This window comes from Ambystoma mexicanum, chromosome 1p (genome assembly GCF_040938575.1).
Source record: "Ambystoma mexicanum isolate Mex_15411 chromosome 1p, UKY_AmexF1_1, whole genome shotgun sequence".
Taxonomy (NCBI): domain Eukaryota; kingdom Metazoa; phylum Chordata; class Amphibia; order Caudata; family Ambystomatidae; genus Ambystoma; species Ambystoma mexicanum.
The window spans coordinates 167,278,182-167,295,585 of record NC_090921.1 but is presented as its reverse complement, the minus strand read 5'-3'; the positions used below and the strand labels follow the sequence as shown (position 1 = coordinate 167,295,585).

Below are 17,404 nucleotides of genomic sequence, written 5' to 3'. Positions count from 1 at the left end.
CCCACAGGGGCAGCCCAGCCCGGAAACGCAGGCAACTCGCCTCTGAGCAAGAGTTCCATCGGCATCCCCAGACACGTGTTTCGGCCTTGCCGCATTCAACCGCTGTCCCCAACCCTTCCGAATGAAAGCAGCGCCTAAGGGTGGGGCTATGTATACTTTTAAGGCACAATGTCCACATTTTGAAATAACAAATAGCAGCGGTTCACAATAATATCATGAAACGCACTAGTGTCGCTGTAAGCGGGAGTCCGGCAACTCTTGCTGGACTTCACACATTCACATTCTCAAATAAAAATCTGGAGGAGAAGGGGTTACTCGGGATGTCGGCCATTACAGCTGCCCCCTACACTTTCACCCGAGGACCCCCTGTGCGCCCCCTTCCTGGAGACGCACCTGCACCCTTGTCTCTTGTGTCCTCTCCTGCCCCCCCCAGCCCCCCTCTCCCTCCCTCCTCGCACCTGCCTTGGAAGTTCGCGCTTTTGGACAGATAACACTGTGTCACAAAGCTTGTTCTGCAAACACCTTGCTCAAACCAGCCCCTCGAAATGCAATCAGGTGAATGGGTAGGGCCAGCTGGATCCAGGCAGCGGCCCGGGTGTGGGTATAAACAGGGCACAGCAGGCCCCGGGAAGGTTGAAGGGTCAATGCCAGCCTCGCCCTGTGTGTCTGCAGACCGTGCTCCTCTGCCCGCACCCGCACGCGCTGGACACAGAGCCATGGGCCTCTTCAAACGCGACAAGAAGGAGGGCAAGGAGCAGGAGATGGCGCATGCGGAGCTGCCCGTCACCAGGGACCGGCGCCTGGCGAGCAAGGCCGAGAGCGAGATGACCGAGGGCGACTATAACTATTACTCCAAGGAGAGTGAGCCCCTGGGCAAGAGGGTGGGCCAGAGACTGCTCCGCGTCCTCAAACGTGAGTCCCACTCGGGCGCCCTGTCATCGCGAGGCTCCTCTGTCTGCCTGTGTTGTCTTCGGATGATCTGATATTTCTAGGGTGTATTGGGCCCGGTCTTGGGAAATATTCCTGTGTGTGACTTCACCTCAAGGGTGGTATGTCTGCCTGCTGTGCCTGTGTATGATTTAATCGCTAGGGTGGTATGTCAATGTACGATATCATTGCCAGGGTGGTATGTCAGTGTATGATATCATTGCCAGGGTGGTATGTCAGTGTATGATATCATTGCTAGGGTGATATGTCCGTGCATTGTGTGTCAGTTAGAATAATATTTCTGTGCATGATTTAATCTCTAGGGTGGCATGCCTGTGTATGATTTCATTGCTAGGGTGGTATGTCTGTGCATTGAGTTTTAGGATAATATTAATGAGTATGATTTAATCTCCCGGGTAGTATGCCTGTGTATGATTTCATTGCTAGGGTGGTATGTCAGTGTTTTATATCATTGCTAGGGTGGTATGTCTGTGCATTGAGTTTTAGGATAATATTAATGTGTATGATTTAATCTCCCGGGTAGAATGCCTGTGTATGATTTCATTGCTAGGGTGGTATGTCAGTGTTTTATATCATTGATAGGGTGATATATCTGTGCATGGTGTCTCAGAATGATATTTGTGTGCAAGATTTGATCTCCCGGGTACTATGGCTGTGTATTACTCAGTCGCTAGGGTCGTATATCTGTGTATCATGTCATTGCTAGGGTGGTATGTCTGTGCATTGAGTCTTAGGATAAAATTAATGTGCATGATTTAATCTCCCGGGTAGTATGCCTGCGTATAATTTCATTGCTAGGGTGGTATGTCTGTGCATGGCTTCTTAGTTAGTATAATGTATTTGTGCATGTTTTAATCTCTAGGGTGGTATACTTGCGTATGAATTAGTCGCTAGGGTGGTATATCTGTGTGTGGTTTCATTGATAGGTTGACATGTCTGTGCATAGTGCCATTGCTATGGTGGCGTATCTGCTTATGATTCTGTTGCGAGGATAGAATGTCAGCATATGATACTATTGCTAGGGTGGTATGTCCATGCATGTTGCCTTAGTTAAGAAAATATTTCTATGTATGATTTCATTTCTAGGGTGGTACATCTGCGTATGGTTTCATTGCTAGGGTGGTACGTCTGTGTATTGGTGCCGCAGGATAACATTTCTGTGTATCGCTTAATCGCTAGCGTGGTATGTCTGCGTAAAATCTAATCTCTAGGATGGTACGCCTGAATATGCTTTCATAATTTCATCGCTAGCGTGGGGTGTCTATGTAAGGTGTCAGGATAATGTTTTAGGTGTATGATTTAATCTCTGAGTTGGTTGGCTGTGTATGATATAATCATTAAGGTGGCATGCCTGTGTATGATTTAAATGCTAGGGTGGTATGCTAGCTAGGGTGGTATGTCTGTGCATAGTAATTTAGTTAGGATGATTTAATCTCTGGGCATGATTTCATTGCTGGAGTGGTATGTATGTGTATGATTTCAATGCTAGGGCGGTATGCCTGGCTATAGTGGCATGTCGGTGCATACTGCCCCAGTTAGGATGATTTAATCAATCTCTGGGGCATGATTTCATTGCTGGAGTGGTGTGTCTGTGTATGGTGCTTTAGGATAATTTGTCTATTCATGATTTCATGTCTAGGATGGTATGTCTGTGTATGATCTTATCGCTCGGGTGGTATGCCTGTGTGTGGCGTCTGGGGTTGTTATTTCTGTGTATGATTGTATCACTAGGGTAGTGCACTTGTGTTTGCTGTCCTTCCAGAGCCGTAATGTCTGTGCACGATTTAATCACTAATCTGGTATGTGACGTATTCGCTAGGGTGGTCATTCTGCTTTGATAATGTCATCATAATGGAATAAGTATGCCTAACATGTCCTCTAAGGCGTTATCCCTACTATTCCCAGGGTAGTCATTATTGTTTTTGTAATGCCCACACACGCTCAGAAGAATCCTCCTGAGCGATTGTGAAACGTGATGTGAAAGGGAGGGGCGAGGCGGTAGTGCCATGAAGGTGAGCAATGGCTGGGCTTCAGTAGGAGGGGCTCACGTCAAAGGCTTGAAGGAAAAGCAAGGATGTAGGGACTCCATGCAGTATGCTTTGAGGTGAAGGAGTAGCGCAGGAGGAGTCTCCAAGTCCGGTCCTTCAGAGCCTCCCAAACATGTTTTCAGACGAACCACTGACCAAGTCAACAGCTCCCATCAACCACTGGTTCAGGTGTATTTTGTGTGGACATCCGGAACACATGGAGTGGATGTAGCTGTTCAGGACTGGACTTGGAGGAGCCTCGAGATAGTATGGCAGGGCGGAGTCACAGGTTTGCGCATTGCGCCTGCCGCAGAGATGCTCCTCCCTGGGCCTAGAGATAGCTGGTCATGGGAGGATGAGTGTAGGTGTCGCATCGCCTGTCATTCTGCAGGCAAGCATGTGATATGACATCACATGTAGGGTTGAGTGAGCGAGCCAGGCTTTATCAACACACATCCTCGCTCTAATGAGTTACCAGCGGAGCTGCCACTCAAGCAGTAGCCACAGGTCCATCTCTAGGGTAGTTTGTCAGAGGGATACTTTGTGAGGGTGTGGTGGCATTTCTACAGCGGCTACAACGTCCTTTCATCGACATATTTTTTCTATACGACACATTTTCAACAAAAAACCCATCGAAAAATATAGGGGGGATTTTGCATACAAGGGGTGGGGAAAGGGGGAATACAGAAAAAAACAATAGGGGATGGGGATTGGAGGGGGAACCCCCAAAAAATAAGAAACAATCAAATTCGATTCGTTTTTTCATTGAAAAATATTAGTTAAAAAGCATATCGAAAAATAATCTGTGGATGAAATGACATAGAACTGCTACAGGTTACACCTGTGTGCAGTGTCTTCCCAATGATACCATCTTGTGGTTAACTAAGCCTCCTTCACATAACAGGACCACCAGAAGGTAAGTAGTTTGCATGTAGGTTTATTCTCTGTAGTTACAAGGTAGAGTGACACCCATCCACCACATTAGGTCCAACTGACACCAGTAGAACCCAGCTCTCCAAACATCCATCAACATTCCACATGGAATGTAAGTGACATCACCACACCATCATACCACACGTAGCCATAATCAGGGCCAAGCACAGATTATGACACATCACTTGAGCACTATGTGTCTGTTAGCTATGGCATCAGCTGCATTCACAGGCATGATGTCCTGGGTAAAATGTCATGCCTGTGTCTAATCTCATCACACGTGTTGGTTTCTGTGTGGCATGCATGTACAGCAAACCCGGCAAGCAAGTGAGCACTGTACGAACAAGCAGAGAATGCAGAGAGAGCGGGTGTGGGGGCAGGGTGGTATTCCTCTTTTTGCCTCTCTATGAGTGATGTTAAAGGAAAGATGGCACGTGTGTGTGTGATGTCATTGCCTGGAGGTATGGTGGTGTCTAGCGGCATCTGTAGAGCAATATATCTATTTATGAGGCCTACACCTGAATGCTATACCTGCTATGTAACTATGTAATGCATGGGCCGGTATGTGTATGGTGTCATCACTAGGAGAGAGAGAGAGAGAGAGAGAGAGAGAGAGAGAGAGAGAGAGAGAGAGAGAGAGAGAGAGAGAGAGAGAGAGAGAGAGAGAGAGAGAGAGAGAGAGAGAGAGAGAGAGAGAGAGAGAGAGAGAGAGAGAGAGAGAGAGAGAGAGAGAGAGAGAGAGAGAGAGAGAGAGAGAGAGAGAGAGAGAGAGAGGAGAGAGAGAGAGAGAGAGAGAGAGAGAGAGAGAGAGAGAGAGAGAGAGAGAGAGAGAGAGAGAGAGAGAGAGAGAGAGAGAGAGAGAGAGAGAGAGAGAGAGAGAGAGAGAGAGAGAGAGAGACACACACTAATGAAGGTCGCTTGGCACCCCTAGATCTATTATTTAGGAATGTACTTGTTTTACCATAAACAAACATGAGAGGTAACTTAAACCTACATTTCTGCCAATATTGGCCGAGCACGCTCTTGGGTCCATCACACACCCAACCCTACTTTTTGCAACTCTAGTTTATAATACTCCGAAACTGCCTTGGAATCCCAGGGTGTGTATTTATTGAACATGATTTCTCCCTCTGGGTGACAGTCCACATATAATGGACGAGGATGCATCCATACTCATGCAAGCAAGCATTGCCTCGGGCCTCAATCCAGTCCCGGGTCTGCACACCCCTTCCCCTCCCCCCCCCCCTTCTTCCAGCGCTGGGCAGTACTAGGCCTGGTAACGTTGTCCTCCCTGAGTCTGGCAGCGTACTCAACTCTCTGTGCGTATGATGTCATCCAAAAGGCGCCGGGTCTTTCTATGATGTCATCGCATGGGCGGGGTGTCACTATTTACTGGCATCATTAAGGCCCTACGTACGTCAAAACGTCTTCCACCATTAAATCTGAATGCCTCTCACCCACTCTGCTCTCAAGTGCTCTCGCCCACTGGGCCTCTGTCCCATGTTTAGAGTGGTTTACCTTTCCCCTCGCACCCCCTCCCTCGTCAGCCCCACCCACTAGTCCCTCTCTAGGGCTGTGTGCCTGCCTGTTCTGCCTCCCCTGTGTCCTGTCTCTCCTCGCTCTGTCCTCCCTCAGGGCTATATGTCCGCCCGTTCTGTCCTACCTGTCCACTCTGTCCTCTACTCTCTCTGTACCTGTTCACTCTGTCCTCCACTCTCTATCTGGACCTGCCACTCTGTCCACTACTCTCTCTGTACCTGTCCACTCTGTCCTCCACTCTCTCTGTGCCTGTCCACTCTGTCCTCCGCTCTCTCTCTGTACCTGTCCACTCTGTCCTCCACTCTCTCTGTACCCGTCCACTCTGTCCTCTGCTCTCTCTGTACCTGTCCACTCTGTCCTCTACTCTCTCTGTGCCTGTCCACTCTGTCCTCCACTCTCTCTGTACCTGTCCACTCTGTCCACTAATCTCTCTGTACCTGTTCACTCTGTCCTCCACTCTCTCTGTACCTGTCCACTCTGTCCTCCACTCTCTCTCTGTACCTGTCCACTCTGTCCTCCACTCTCTCTGTACCTGTCCACTCTGTCCTCTGCTCTCTCTGTACCTGTCTACTCTGTCCTCCACTCTCTCTGTACCTGGTCACTCTGTCCTTCACTCTCTCTGTTGTACCTGTCCACTCTGTCCTCCACTCTCTCTTTACCTGTCCACTCTGTCCTCCACTCTCTCTGTACTGTCCACTCTGTCCCCCACTCTCGCTGTTGTACCTGTCCACTCTGTCCTCCACTCTCTCTGTACCTGTCCACTCTGTCCTCCACTCTCTATCTGGACCTGTCCATTCTGTCCTCCACTCTCTCTGTTGTACCTGTCCACTCTGTCCTCCACTCTCTCTGTACCTGTCCACTCTGTCCTCCACTCTCGCTGTTGTACCTGTCCACTCTGTCCTCCACTCTCTCTGTACCTGTCCACTGTCCTCCACTCTCTATCTGGACCTGTCCATTCTGTCCCCCTCTCTCTGTACCTGTCCACTCTATCCTCCACTCTCTCTGTACCTGTCCACTCTGTCCTCCACTCTCTCTGTACCTGTCCACTCTGTCCTCCACTCTCGCTGTTGTACCTGTCCACTCTGTCCTCCACTCTCTCTGTACCTGTCCACTCTGTCCTCCACTCTCTATCTGGACCTGTCCATTCTGTCCTCCACTCTCTCTGTTGTACCTGTCCACTCTGTCCTCCACTCTCTCTGTACCTGTCCACTCTGTCCTCCACTCTCGCTGTTGTACCTGTCCACTCTGTCCTCCACTCTCTCTGTACCTGTCCACTGTCCTCCACTCTCTATCTGGACCTGTCCATTCTGTCCCCCTCTCTCTGTACCTGTCCACTCTATCCTCCACTCTCTCTGTACCTGTCCACTCTGTCCTCCACTCTCTCTGTACCTGTCCACTCTGTCCTCCACTCTCGCTGTTGTACCTGTCCACTCTGTCCTCCACTCTCTCTGTACCTGTCCACTCTGTCCTCCACTCTCTATCTGGACCTGTCCATTCTGTCCTCCACTCTCTCTGTTGTACCTGTCCACTCTGTCCTCCACTCTCTCTGTACCTGTCCACTCTGTCCTCCACTCTCGCTGTTGTACCTGTCCACTCTGTCCTCCACTCTCTCTGTACCTGTCCACTCTGTCCTCCACTCTCTATCTGGACCTGTCCATTCTGTCCCCCTCTCTCTGTACCTGTCCACTCTATCCTCCACTCTCTCTGTACCTGTCCACTCTGTCCTCCACTCTCTCTGTACCTGTCCACTCTGACCTCCACTCTCTCTGTACCTGTCCACTCTGTCCTCCACTCTCTCTGTACCTGTCCACTCTGTCCTCCACTCTCTATCTGGACCTGTCCATTCTGTCCTCCACTCTCTCTGTTGTACCTGTCCACTCTGTCCTCCACTCTCTCTGTACCTGTCCACTCTGTCCTCCACTCTCGCTGTTGTACCTGTCCACTCTGTCCTCCACTCTCTCTGTACCTGTCCACTGTCCTCCACTCTCTATCTGGACCTGTCCATTCTGTCCCCCTCTCTCTGTACCTGTCCACTCTATCCTCCACTCTCTCTGTACCTGTCCACTCTGTCCTCCACTCTCTCTGTACCTGTCCACTCTGTCCTCCACTCTCGCTGTTGTACCTGTCCACTCTGTCCTCCACTCTCTCTGTACCTGTCCACTCTGTCCTCCACTCTCTATCTGGACCTGTCCATTCTGTCCTCCACTCTCTCTGTTGTACCTGTCCACTCTGTCCTCCACTCTCTCTGTACCTGTCCACTCTGTCCTCCACTCTCGCTGTTGTACCTGTCCACTCTGTCCTCCACTCTCTCTGTACCTGTCCACTCTGTCCTCCACTCTCTATCTGGGCCTGTCCATTCTGTCCCCCTCTCTCTGTACCTGTCCACTCTATCCTCCACTCTCTCTGTACCTGTCCACTCTGTCCTCCACTCTCTCTGTACCTGTCCACTCTGACCTCCACTCTCTCTGTACCTGTCCACTCTGTCCTCCACTCTCTCTGTTGTACCTGTCCACTCTGTCCTCCACTCTCTCTGTACCTGTCCACTGTCCTCCCTGGGACTCTATTCCCGCACATTCCCACCTCCTTGTGCAGGTTGTCGACACACACTGGGTCTGTACATTTGCACACTGTCTCCCCAGCGTCTGTATTTTTGCATACATTGGGGTTCATTATGTTTGCCGGCATCCTGACAGTAAATTTGGCAGGATACTGACAGGATACTGGCACTCGGTCCGGCGGCATTACTGGCAGATTACGAATGCCGGTGCCAGATGTAAATCCCCATTTGCACGGGCAAATTATTTGAGATCCTCATAGCCTTTAAAAACTAAAAGTCTCAGAGGTCTCTTTTAGAGCTACAGACCAAGACTGCTTGCATACCAGAGAGGCCTTTAGGAATAAAATCACCACTGCAAGGGACCGAATTTTACTTGCCCGGGTGCTGCAGTAGGGGTCACCCTGGACCATACAGATAAAATGGGGTTCACAGAGGGTTTCTCGTTCTCTCACATCACACAGGAAGCCACGGCCAAAATGTTGTCTTCCATGCACCCAACCTCCTGCTCTTTCAATCTCTTGACTCGAGCAAGATCTGTTCGTACCTTTTTTTCACACAATTCATAAATGCTTCCTTCAAAGACAATCATGTGCCAACGGGACTTAAGAAAGTCACAGTAACACCGATCATCAAGAAACCAAACCTGGATCCCACGGACCCTTGTAATCTTAGGCCCATCACAAACAGTCCATTTATATTAAAGGTACTTGACAAGGCAGCCACAGCCCAATATCAAGCCTTCACAGAAATAAACAAAACCTCCACAGCCACCAATCGGGCTTCCCTCATTTAGCACGGAGACGGCACTGGTGGACCTCCAATCTCACCGGCTGACATTTCTGGAGAAGGGGAAGGCCAGGATGCTCATTCCTTTGGACTTGTCAGCGGCCTTCGATCTTGTGGACCACAAGCATTTGCTCCAGTGCCTACAACATCAGGGTGCTTGCTCCACAGCCACGGCAAACTGGATCCAGTCTTTCCTGTCCAATCGCGAATCCAAAATACATTGGGGCACAGATTTCTCCCCGACCTCTATCATAGAGTGTGGCATTCCCCAGGGGACCTCCATCTTCTCCCTCCTATTTAACCTGTACATCAGATCTCTATGTACCCTACTAGAAGAGATTGGCGTGTTTTTCACAAACTACGCCGATGACATGCAGCTGGTATCGAGCTGACTGGGGACTATATCATCGACTCGGGGATCCTAGATAACATTTACAAGGCCATTGAGAGATGGATGTCAACAAACTGGCTCTGTCTAAATGGAAATAAAATGGAGCTTATGGTATTCGGTTCTCCTCAAGCACTTTCTAAACTTCACCCATCATATGATCACTTTGCGATTCAAGGCAACATCATTAAGACGCATCGAAAGGTTAAAACCCTAGGGGTCTTCCTGGAATCATCGCTAAACTCTGACTCCCAGGTGCAATACCTTCGTAGGACGTGCAATTACCAGCTCCGACTTCTGAAAGCCATTCAGCCCTTCCTTAATGAACAAAATGCGGTTATGTTAGCACGAGCAACAATACTGTCCAGGCTGGACAACTGTAAAGCATTACTTGGCGGAGCCTCAAAAGCAACATCAGAGCAATCCAGGTGATTCAAAACGATGCAGTCTGCATGGCTTTGAAAATTCCCAGGAAATCCCACATTTCTAACTTCAGGAGAAAGTTACATTGGCTTCCGGGGAAAGGAACACATCCATTTGAAAACTGCTACGCTAATACACCACTCACTTTTCAGCAAAGCCCCTGAATACATCAAAACCTGAATCCCCCTCTACCAGCCCAAGAGTACATTGTGCTCCTCTAGCAGCATATACCTGCAAGGAGTGAGGTACTCAAGATCTAGAGGTCTGGGCAGATCCTTTCCAGCCATCGCCTCCTCCCTTTGGAACTCACTACCAGTGAATATCCGAGCCATGGATAATCTACGGATTTTCAAGAAAGCTCTGAAAACACATCTTTTTGGGTAATTCTTCCTCTCGGTTCTCCCATTCCTAAATCCACATTGTGGTTTCACTTAGTCCAAGTCCACTGTCCCGTCCTACCTGTTCGTCTTGGTGTGTTTTTGTGGCGCCCTGATGCCTGCGGGCTGTTGGCGAGGTGTAAGCAAATAAATAAATAAATAAAGCTTCTATTGTGAACAGGAGTGACTGGCCAGGATGCACCCTGGGATTCGCGATCTGGCTCAGCCTCTTGCTAGTGTTTTGTTCTCACCCTATGTCCCACCTCTATAGATTCCTGTCGCTTGCCTTGTCCAGATGTTCTCCAGTGTTTTGCTAATAGGTCCCGTTTGTCAACCTACCTCCAGTGGTTTCCTTCAAAACAAAAAGAAAACAAACAAAAATAATCTCCTTAACTTCTACATACCGGGCTGGCTGTATTCCCAGTGACCCCTGAAGTAAAATTGCACTCTACTTCCCTCATAGACCCCTGGCATCTGCTTACCACCATCATCTATAGACCCTAGCTCCTGATGTGTGGGTCGTGGAAAGGCCCTGCAGAACCAGCTCCCAATCAACATTATCTTAATTTACCTTCAACGGGCCCCAAACCCCACCTGCTAAGTCTGAACTCCTCCCCAATGGTCTGTCGCTCCCTTCCTGACTTCCTGTTTGTTCCCCGTCTTCATGGTTTGCACCCACTGACGCTTTAGCCGTGAGCTTTATGAGTTCCTTTAATAAGCCGACCAATCTTCCCGGAGTACCATCCTCCATGTAATCGTAGCTTTCTCATGCCGGGTGTGGCCCTTCATTTCTTTGCCGATCCATTCCAGCCTTTCTGATCTCAGCTCTGCCCTCTGTCCTGTTATCAGCATCAATATCAGCATCACTATTTCAGTCTAATGTCTGCCTGGGTTATCATCCTCTCAATAATACTAGTCTGACTGGGTTATCAACCCCCACTTCTCCAAGTGCCTGCCTGGTTAATATTCCTCACAGTAATGCTAAACTGGCTTGTGTATCACCCCCACATCTCAGCTAGTGTTCCCGCATTAGCATCCACTCTGTAATGCTAGTCTACTTGGAGTAGGACCTGCCATATCTCTGCTAGCCTACCTAAATTAGCATCCTTGCAGAAATGCTAGTCTGGCTGGGGTATCATCTGTCATACCCATCATAGCTCTGCTAGTCCACCATGATTAGCATCCTCTCAGTGATGCTAGTCTGGACCTGCCATACATCTGCTAGCCCAACCACACTAGCATCCTCGCAGAAATGCTAGTCTGGCTGGGGTATCACCTGTCATACCCATCATACCTCTTCCAGACCATCATGATTAGCATCCTCTCAGTGATGCTAGTCTACTTGGAGTAGGACCTGCCATACCTCTGCTAGCCTACCTAAATTAGCATCCCTGCAGAAACGCCAGTCTGGCTGGGTTATCACCTGTCATACCGGTCATAGCTCTGCTAGTCCACCATGATTAGCATCCTCTCAGTGATGCTAGTCTGGACCTGCCATACCTCTGCTAGCCCAACCACACTAGCATCCTCGCAGAAATGCTAGTCTGGCTGGTGTATCATCTGTCATACCCATCATAGCTCTGCTAGTCCACCATGATTAGCATCCTCTCAGTGATGCTAGTCTGGACCTGCCATACCTCTGCTAGCCCAACCACACTAGCATCCTCGCAGAAATGCTAGTCTGGCTGGGGTATCACCTGTCATACCCATCATACCTCTGCTAGACCATCATGATTAGCATCCTCTCAGTGATGCTCGTCTACTTGGAGTAGGACCTGCCATACCTCTGCTAGCCTACCTAAATTAGCATCCCTGCAGAAACGCCAGTCTGGCTGGGTTATCACCTGTCATACCGGTCATACCTCTGCTAGTCCACCATGATTAGCATCCTCTCAGTAATGCTAGTCTGCCTGGTGCATCGCTCTGCATATCTGACCTAGTCCACCATTGTTCGCATCCTCTCACTGCTGCTAGCCTGCTTGAGGTAGCACGCGTCTGCTCTGAACGAGTCCACCTGGACTAGCATCTTCTCTGTAATGCTAGTCTGCCTGGGGTATTCCCCCTTCATACCGCTGCAAGTCTGTCCTGATTAGCATCCTCTCAGTAATGCTAATACCCTTGAGGTACCACCCTCCCTAGTCTACCTGGGTTAGCATCTTCTCTGTAATGGTAATCTGACTGGGATATTACCCTCCATACTGGACCTGGTTTACCTGTGTTAGTATCACTACCAGTAACACTAGTCTGCTTGGCATATCATCCTCCATTTATCCGCCTGTCAACTTGGGTTAGCATCTTCTCAGTAATGCCAATGTTCTTGGGGTATCACTCCCATATGGCAACTAGATTGCCCTGGTTACAATCCTTCTACTAACAATAGTCCGAAGGGGGTATCAAGTGCCATAGCTGACTTCATCTATCGGTGCTAGCACCCTCTTAGTACTGCGGGTCTGCTTGGAGTATAACGCTCCATACCTGCCCTAGTCTATCTGCCTTAGCACCCTCTCAGTGTCAGGAAGATGAGGAGTCCTGTATATTCATGGCTTACTCCTTATGGGATACGCCTAGTACTTACAAGCTGTAAGGAATGGAGATTGACTTAGAGGATGCCGGTCCACAGCGAACTGCGGACTCCATGTACTAGGGGTCCTTCTGTTTAGCTGCTCGATTCTATGCGGAAGTGGTGCTACATCCTAGGAACCAGATCCAAGTGCACTCCGATCATAAAACCCTACTGGCACTGAACTCCAGTAGTTGTTCCAAACCCAGACAAACACGCTGGCATTTGTTCTTCGCTGCCTTTGCCTTCATTCTGACCTTTCTGGTCTGGAAAATCATGTACTAAGGGCAATACATTGCCTTGCATGTAGGATGCGGAGACCCCTGCAGAGACACGTAGTGCGAGTTTATACCAGTCGCGCTCAGTTTTATGGAAGGGAGTGTTATGGAGAACTCATAATCGAACACATCCAAGGTGGCAGTGTTTGTCGTTTAAGGATGGACTCCCATTTATGCAGAACTTTATTTTCTTACCAGAACAGAGCATGTGGACCCAAGCATTATTATGGTGCCAAGATAATAAATTGGCCGGCCATTTTGGCGTCCGCAAGAGCCTGTCTCTATTAGAAAGCTGGTGTTGGTGGCAGTGTATGGAGGAGGATATCCACAGATATGTGGGTACCTGTGAAATCCCACCATGGGAATCCCACTGGCCACTTGCAACCCTTGGAATCCATCCTGCTCCATGTCACACTATTACCCTCGACTTGATTGGTGAATTACCCAATGGCCAAGGTTATATGACTACCATGGTACTACTAGAATTGTATACCAGCATGGGATTCTTTACCATGTTCTACTCAGACTACCATGCTGGTGTTCCAACATATTTTTCGCATGCATGGGCTGCCCTCAACGATCATATTAGGTAGAGATAATTTGGGCGGATTTGACCGCGGAAAAATTGGCTTCACGGCCGAATTGATCAGGGTCAATTCGGCTGCAAAGAATTGAGTCACAGCCAAACCGTATAAATCCAGTCTGCTCAGGGTATCACATTCCATATCTGGCCTAACAAGCCCAGGTTAGCGTGCTCTCACTAATGTCAGTCTACCCACTCTGTAATACCAGTCGCTTCAGCTATCACCCTCCATATCTGACGTAGCCTACCCACGTTGACATCCACTCAATAATGCCAATCTGCTTGATGCCCTTGATATCTGACCTGCACTATCTCTGTTTGCCATTTCTCTGGTATCCTATCCAGGTGAGCATCCTCTCAGCAAGGATGGTCTGATTGGGGTATCACCATCCATATCATGCCATACTGCTAAGGGTATCATCTTCTGTATCTGACCTAGTCTAACCATGTTAGCATCCTCTCAATACTGCCAGTCTTCTCAGTGGATCACCCAGCATACCTGATGCAGTCTACCTGCGATAGCATCACTCTGAGTAATGCTAGTCTGCTTTGGGGACCACCTGCCATTTCTCTGCTAGCCTACCCAGGTTAGCATTCTCTCATTGATGCCAGAGTGTGTAAGGTATCACCCTCCATATCTGCAGTAGTCTATGCGTTCGCATTCCCTCAATAAGGACTGTCTGTGTTGGCACCACCCCCTGTATCTGTCCCAGTATCTGCATCATTGTCCACTCAGTAATGTCAGTCTGATTGAGGTATCACCCTCCATATGTGACCCAGCCAAACCACATTAGTAGCCACTCCATAATGCCAGTATTCTTGGGGTAGCAACATTTGTATCTGACCTAATCTATCTAGGTTAGCACCTTCTCGGTAATGCTAATCTAGCCTGTCATCATCTGCCTTTTCTCTACTAGTCTACCGAAGTTAGCATCCTCTCAGTAAGGATAGTCTGCTTGGGGTGTCATCGGCCATTTCTATTCTAATCTGCTTTGAAAAGCAGCTTTTCATTGTCACCACACGAGGCTGATGTTGCCACTACCTGGTACTAGGCTTTGCTTGGTGGGCGACTTTTCCTGCTAAATTCTCCCTCTGGCACAGATTGTTTGTAGTTTCTAACAATACTGTGTCATAGATTAATATCACTGGTTTCTTTCTGAGAGTCATCTTTATAGAATGTCACTGGTTTGGAAGAGTATTCTGGATTAATGTCACTTTTATATAAGAGTATTCTGTCATAGAATGTCAATAGTTTCTGGGAGTACTGTAGCATAATGTCACTGGTGTATGAGAGTATTCTGGAATGATGTCACTGGTTTGTAAGAGTACTCTGGCATAATGTTAATGGTTTCTAGGAGTATTTTGGCATAGAGTATCACTGGTCTAAGAGCATTCTGGCATAGAATACGACTGGTTTCTAAAACTATTCAGGCATAGATTGACACTAGTTTCTGAGAGTATTCTGTCATGGAATGTCACTGGTTTCTAGGAGTATTTTGACATAGAATATCACTGCTCTCAGAGAATTATGGCATAGAATATCACTGGCTTCTGAGAGTATTCTGGCATAGAATGTCACTGGTTTCTGAGAGTACTCTGGCACAGATTGTCACTAGTTTCTGAGAGTAGTATGGCATAGATTGCCACGGGTTTCTAGGAGTATTTTGGCATAGAATATCACTGCTCTCAGAGTATTATGCCATAGAATGTCACTGGTTTCTAAGAGTATTCTGGCATAGATTGTAACTTGTTTCTGAGAGTATTCTGGCATACATTGTCACTGGTTTCTAAGAGTATTCTGGCATAGAATATCACTCGTCTCACAGTATTCTGGCATAGATTGTCACTCGTTCCTAAGAGTATTCTGGCATAACATCACTGGTTTCTGGGAGTATTCCGGCATAGCACGTTACTGTTTTAAAATCCATTTTGACAATAGTAAAACATATGTTTGCAACAGTTCAACTTTAAATATCCAGGCCTAAACTGAAATTCTATAAAAAAGTGATTAATGTTCGATGATGGATGATGATACTGATAGTAAGGGTATACAATTTGTTGAAGGAGTTTAAAGTCCATGGAGTAGCCACCTACCTACCCTGATAGTAGCCAGGGTTCTGCTGCATGTTGTGTATGCCATGCACCAACTTCCTTCTGAAATACCAGGTGCCTGGTGTGGAGGAAAATGCAAACAACTGGCAACTGCATGAGAAGTGGCTGCCACGGATCAGGAATCAGAGTAGTCACTGTGACTACTTGACTTCTGCCCTGCAGGACTACGAGGATGAGCAGCGACTAAAGCGCCTACTCGTCCCTCACACGTCTACAAACCAAGAGCCAACACAGTCATAGAGGTAGAAGAGGCCCACTTAAGAGCTAGCCCTCTTTTGGAATGTGTGGTAACATGGGTCGAGGGACAGCTATACTCTTAAGACAGCTGTGAATGTGGTTCAGTAGCAACCCAACCAACAAAGCATAACAGTCCAAAACAAAGGAATGTCCAATCAAGGTTCTATGAAAATATATACTTTAGTTATTATTGCATATAGGGGGGTGGGGGGTGGTTAATTAAATTGAAAACACTACACAATACCCGCCCCTGAGGAAAGAACAAAGAATAAGCAAATAGCAAGATGTAGCACTATGTCTAATGAATCAAGGGTGAAAGGCAAGCACAAACCACAATGTTCTTCAAAGGGTATGTTCTTGGGTGCAAAAAGGATCAAAGTGATCTAACCAGTCTCTAGGGCCCAAAAATGGACCAAGAGGCCAGTTAGCAGTCAACAATAGCTTTTTGCGATTCTTAACAGTTTGGCCTGGCTTCAAGCTTTTGTGCGAGCGGCTCGGAGACAAGTTTCAGTGCAGCAAGTCATGTTGATCCAAGATGCGTTCTGGTGTCGAGCCAGGTCGAATGCGGTGGCTGAGAGTGGTCCGGAGGCAATGTTTGGAAGATGCAGGTTGGAGCACTCACCAGGACTGGTTCGGGGTCAAGACAGTTCGAGATGTGTGGCAACCTCCTGGTAGGGTTGACGAGTGACGCTACCGTGGTTCGGGTTGAAGATCGATGACAGTTGGAAGTGATGATCCTGATGCTCTGAGATGCAGTTCGACAAAGCGGCAGTTCGAGGTTGGGCTGTGTTGAGTTGTTTTCTAACTTCTGGTTTCAGTTGGCTAGTGACATTCAAGCAGTTTGAGTCAGGGACCGGCGTTGAGTAGTGTTTGTCCAAAAGTGAATCAAAACAGGAGTAGGGGACCCCTTCTTTTAAAGACAAAAGCCCACATGTAATTGGAGTAAAGCTAGCCTGCTTTAGGGGTCTAAACCCTACTCATAGGATATGTGGATTTTGCCTTCTGGCATCACACCCAAAGTGCTTTGTACTACAGGAAGTGGATGGGAAAGCCAGGATAAATAGAGTCAGAGAGAAACAAGATGGTGGAACTTTCGCCCAGTTGTAAAGAGCTCCCTCTGTGGACATTAACCCAGCCTCCTTCCTTTCTCAATAAAATAAAAGGCCCCTTTGTAATACAGTACACTGATGCAAGGCTACTACTTTTGTGACTCTGGGTGCCATTTGATTCCTGGTCCCAGGACAGCTTCCTGTGGAGGAGCTGTCTCTCTGGGGGAGGGTGCTACCTGCCATCACAAAAAAAGAGAGGCAATCCACAGGGCTACAGTCTTGCTAGGAGCAGCAAGGGCAGCCTGGCTGTGGTAAATACACATATTCCTTACACGGCTGAGCCGGGCTTACAGGGCTGAGACATGTGTAATATCAAATTGTTGTGGCTGGGATAATTATGAGAGATGCTGGCCACCATGCCATACAGTTATGGGTTATATTTTAAGTTTAACGTGCCATCAGGGCAGCATTCTCATAGTTATGTCATTTTTTGGACAGTGGTGCACTTCTTAAATGCAGCCCCTGTTCCGCAGTGACTTGGCTGTCAGATGGCACCTGTGACCTCTGAATCTGCTCTGTGCAACTGGAGAGCAGACGCTGCATATCA

The 17,404-nt window shown here is 48.1% G+C and overlaps 1 protein-coding gene across 2 annotated transcripts in view; it reads left to right on the top strand.

Annotated features, from left to right (window-relative positions):
- The first annotated feature begins 631 nt into the window (after window positions 1-631).
- LOC138567616 (chloride channel protein ClC-Kb-like) overlaps window positions 632-17,404 on the top strand; it is a 422,777-nt gene continuing 406,004 nt past the window's right edge. For both annotated transcript variants that reach the window (XM_069646042.1, XM_069646032.1), the window contains exon 1: window positions 632-912. In XM_069646042.1, the coding sequence (XP_069502143.1) occupies window positions 645-912 (268 nt within the window). In that variant the 5' untranslated portion in view covers window positions 632-644. The remainder of the gene's footprint in view (window positions 913-17,404) is intronic.